The sequence below is a fragment of the Rhagoletis pomonella genome, unplaced genomic scaffold, assembly GCF_013731165.1.
Source record: "Rhagoletis pomonella isolate Grant_MI unplaced genomic scaffold, Rhpom_1.0 Rhpom_scaffold_11846, whole genome shotgun sequence".
NCBI classification, from domain to species: Eukaryota; Metazoa; Arthropoda; class Insecta; order Diptera; family Tephritidae; genus Rhagoletis; species Rhagoletis pomonella.
Window position 1 is genome coordinate 1 of NW_023470376.1, and position 2,945 is coordinate 2,945.

Consider the following 2,945-nt stretch of genomic DNA (forward strand, 5'->3'; position numbering starts at 1 on the left):
TAGAGGGGTATCTCAGCTGTTAAGACAAGCCATGGATGAAATAAATGACGGAAATTTCACAATTAAGCAAAAATTACAACACATAGGCAATAAATTTGTTAACGGATCGGAGGTGTCCGCCCAAGAAGTATCCTATAATATTTTGGGTCTCCATCTTTCAGAAGCCAGCGAAGGAGAAATTTTTATTAATACGTTACACCCAGACAAAAGAGTCAGAATGGTGAAGCCGAAAAGTGATCTAGAAAGGCTTCCTGCTGATTCAACTGATATTTATGTACCGAACTTGTTGCATCATTATATTCAAAGGCCAAGTCGGCTAGGACAACTCTGTCTTGCTGATTTTGCTGCATTGTACCGATTTTCAAAAACAAGAATAGTGTCTACACTTGAAAACGAGGACAATGAAGAAGTCGAACCAGTTGATGAAAATTCTGATCAGACTACTTTCGGGAAATGGCTATGCTATTTTATCCCTGGCGTAGCGAAGCAGCTGATTTAATCGATGCTGACATAGAACGAGTTTGTAATGACAACAAATCAATTATTGAAGAGAACAAGCAGAAATACGACAAGTTCTCAGACCGTAATCTCGAAAATATTTTAGAGAACTTAAATCAGCAAACAGCAGAGGAAGATGTTCAGGTTGATGTTACCCCTTTCTTGGATAAAGAGTTTAGAGCACTAGCTATTCCAGAAATCGGCAATGATGTCGACGTATTTCAAAGCGATGAGCCACAGGACCCAAACTTGGAGGAGGTCAGGCTCATAAGACTACCTATACTTATTCAAGAAAATGAGCTGCTCTGAATTGTGCGCTCCTTGAACAGAAAACAGCGGGAATATTTTTATCATGTTCACCATAACATGAAGCTGAAGAGACACTTTTACGAATACGTCGGAGGCGGAGCTGGAGTAGGAAAAAGCCGATTAATTTCCGCTTTATACCAGTCACTGACAACACGAGCAAACAGCTTATCCGGCAGTAATCCCGAGATAATTAAAGTCTTATTGTGTGCTCCTACAGGAAAAGCTGCGTTTGGGATTGGAGGCGTTACTTTGCACTCGATCTTTTCCTTACCGATAAACCAATCCTCAACTGAATTACGACCTCTCAGCAAAGATAGTGTTAATTCTATCTATTCAAACCTAATAGACCTTCAGTTAATAATAGTGGACGAAATTTCAATGGTCGGTGCCAAAATATTTGGATATTTAGATGCCCGTTTAAAACAAATATTTCGCTCTAGCGAGTATTTTGGAGGTATACCATTAATTGTTTTTGGCGACTTAAAGCAACTCTCGCCAGTAGGAGACAGATGGATTTTCTCCCCAAACCAATTGGATCCATATAGCGCAATTACTGGCACACCACTTTGGGATTTGTTCCGTTTCTTCGAACTCACCGAAATAATGCGCCAAAGAGAAGATCAGGCATTTGCCGTTGCTCTCAACAACATGTCCGAAGGAAATATGACATCTGATGATGTCGAGCTCATTAAAGCAAGAGAAACCAATTTTAACGAGATACCCAACGACTGTATTCATCTTTTTTATTCCAACGCGGATGTATCTCTATATAATACTGCAAGATTGGCTAAAATCGCCACAGAAGAGTTTATCTCTACAGCGAAAGACAGTGTGAAGGCGAACTGTCTTTTGGAGCGAAGTAAAACGGTTATATTGGATGCCATTAAGAATTTTAAAATATCGGAGACACAAGGAATGTGCTACGGTTTACAACTGAAAACCTCTGCAAAATACATGATTACGGTCAACATTAATACTGCAGATGGTTTGGTAAATGGATCTACGGGCCGACTAATGAAAATTGACCATCGAGGCCCCGAACGGACACCAGTAATTCTTTGGATGCACTTTTCCGAGGCAGGAATTGGAGTAATAGCACGTTCCAAAAAGCCTCACCCCCACGAATCGAGCTGGACACCAATTGAAAAAGTAGTGCGCACCTTCCAATATAGAAGAAACGAACAAGTCTCGATAGAAAGAATGCAGTTCCCTATAATACCAGCAGAGGCAATACATATATACAAATAATAATATACAAATAATAATATATACAAAAGCCAAGGAGCAACTTACAGATTGGTTGCTATTCATACTAAGAAGGGAATGAGCCGATCAGCTTTGTACGTCGGATGCAGTAGAGCAACAAGTGCTTCAGGACTATTTATTGTAGGTAATTTTATTCCACCTAGACCTTATGGAGGCAACGAAGTAGTCCAAGCACAGCTGAATATACTTCGGACATTAAAAAAATTAGAGACGCACTACAAATTTGCAACTGAGCGCCCAGATAACACTCTTCTGTTGTACTATCGAAACATAAGAAGCTTAAAAAAGCATATCGATGACATTAGAAGTGACCACCTTATTTGTTCAGCGGATATCATTTGTTTTGCCGAGACTTGGACCCGTCCAGAAGAAGAATTACAAATCGAAGGCTATAGTATTGTAGCACGTATCGATGGAGCAACTGAGACTGGACAAAGCCGCTCACGCAATGGAGTAATAATTTACTGTAAAACTGGTCATGAAAGTTGCTTTACCACAAGTTTCATTAAAAGTCATCATGTAGCCGGAAAAGTGTATCAGTTTCTGGCGATATCAAAACCAGACTTGGCAATCGCTGTAGTATACAGAAATCCATCTTTTTCATTACCAGCATTTAGAAGAATATTGGAAGAAGATATAAAGGAGCTGAGTAATAGAAATAATGGAGAATTAATAGTTGTTGGAGACTTTAATGTCTGTCGCATTACGTCAAATGATGTTCTTGGAACGCGCTTGAGCCAACTAGGATTGCATTCCTTACTGGAACATCTTCCTACTACAAAGCAACAAACCGCGATTGATTGGTTATTGGCAAGTTTTTCTGCAGACAGAACAAGGGCGATAACATATGAAACCTCATTCAGCGACCATGA

The 2,945-nt window shown here is 39.7% G+C and overlaps 1 protein-coding gene across 1 annotated transcript; it reads left to right on the forward strand.

Moving 5' to 3' along the window:
- Positions 1-453: 453 nt before the first annotated feature.
- LOC118756722 (ATP-dependent DNA helicase PIF1-like) lies at positions 454-1,797 on the forward strand (the record flags this gene model as incomplete). The annotated part of the gene is made up of 2 exons (XM_036491468.1): positions 454-761; positions 1,248-1,797. Coding segments are annotated over exons 1-2 (858 nt in total), but the record flags the coding sequence as incomplete, so codon positions are not given.
- Between the last annotated feature and the right edge of the window lie 1,148 nt (positions 1,798-2,945).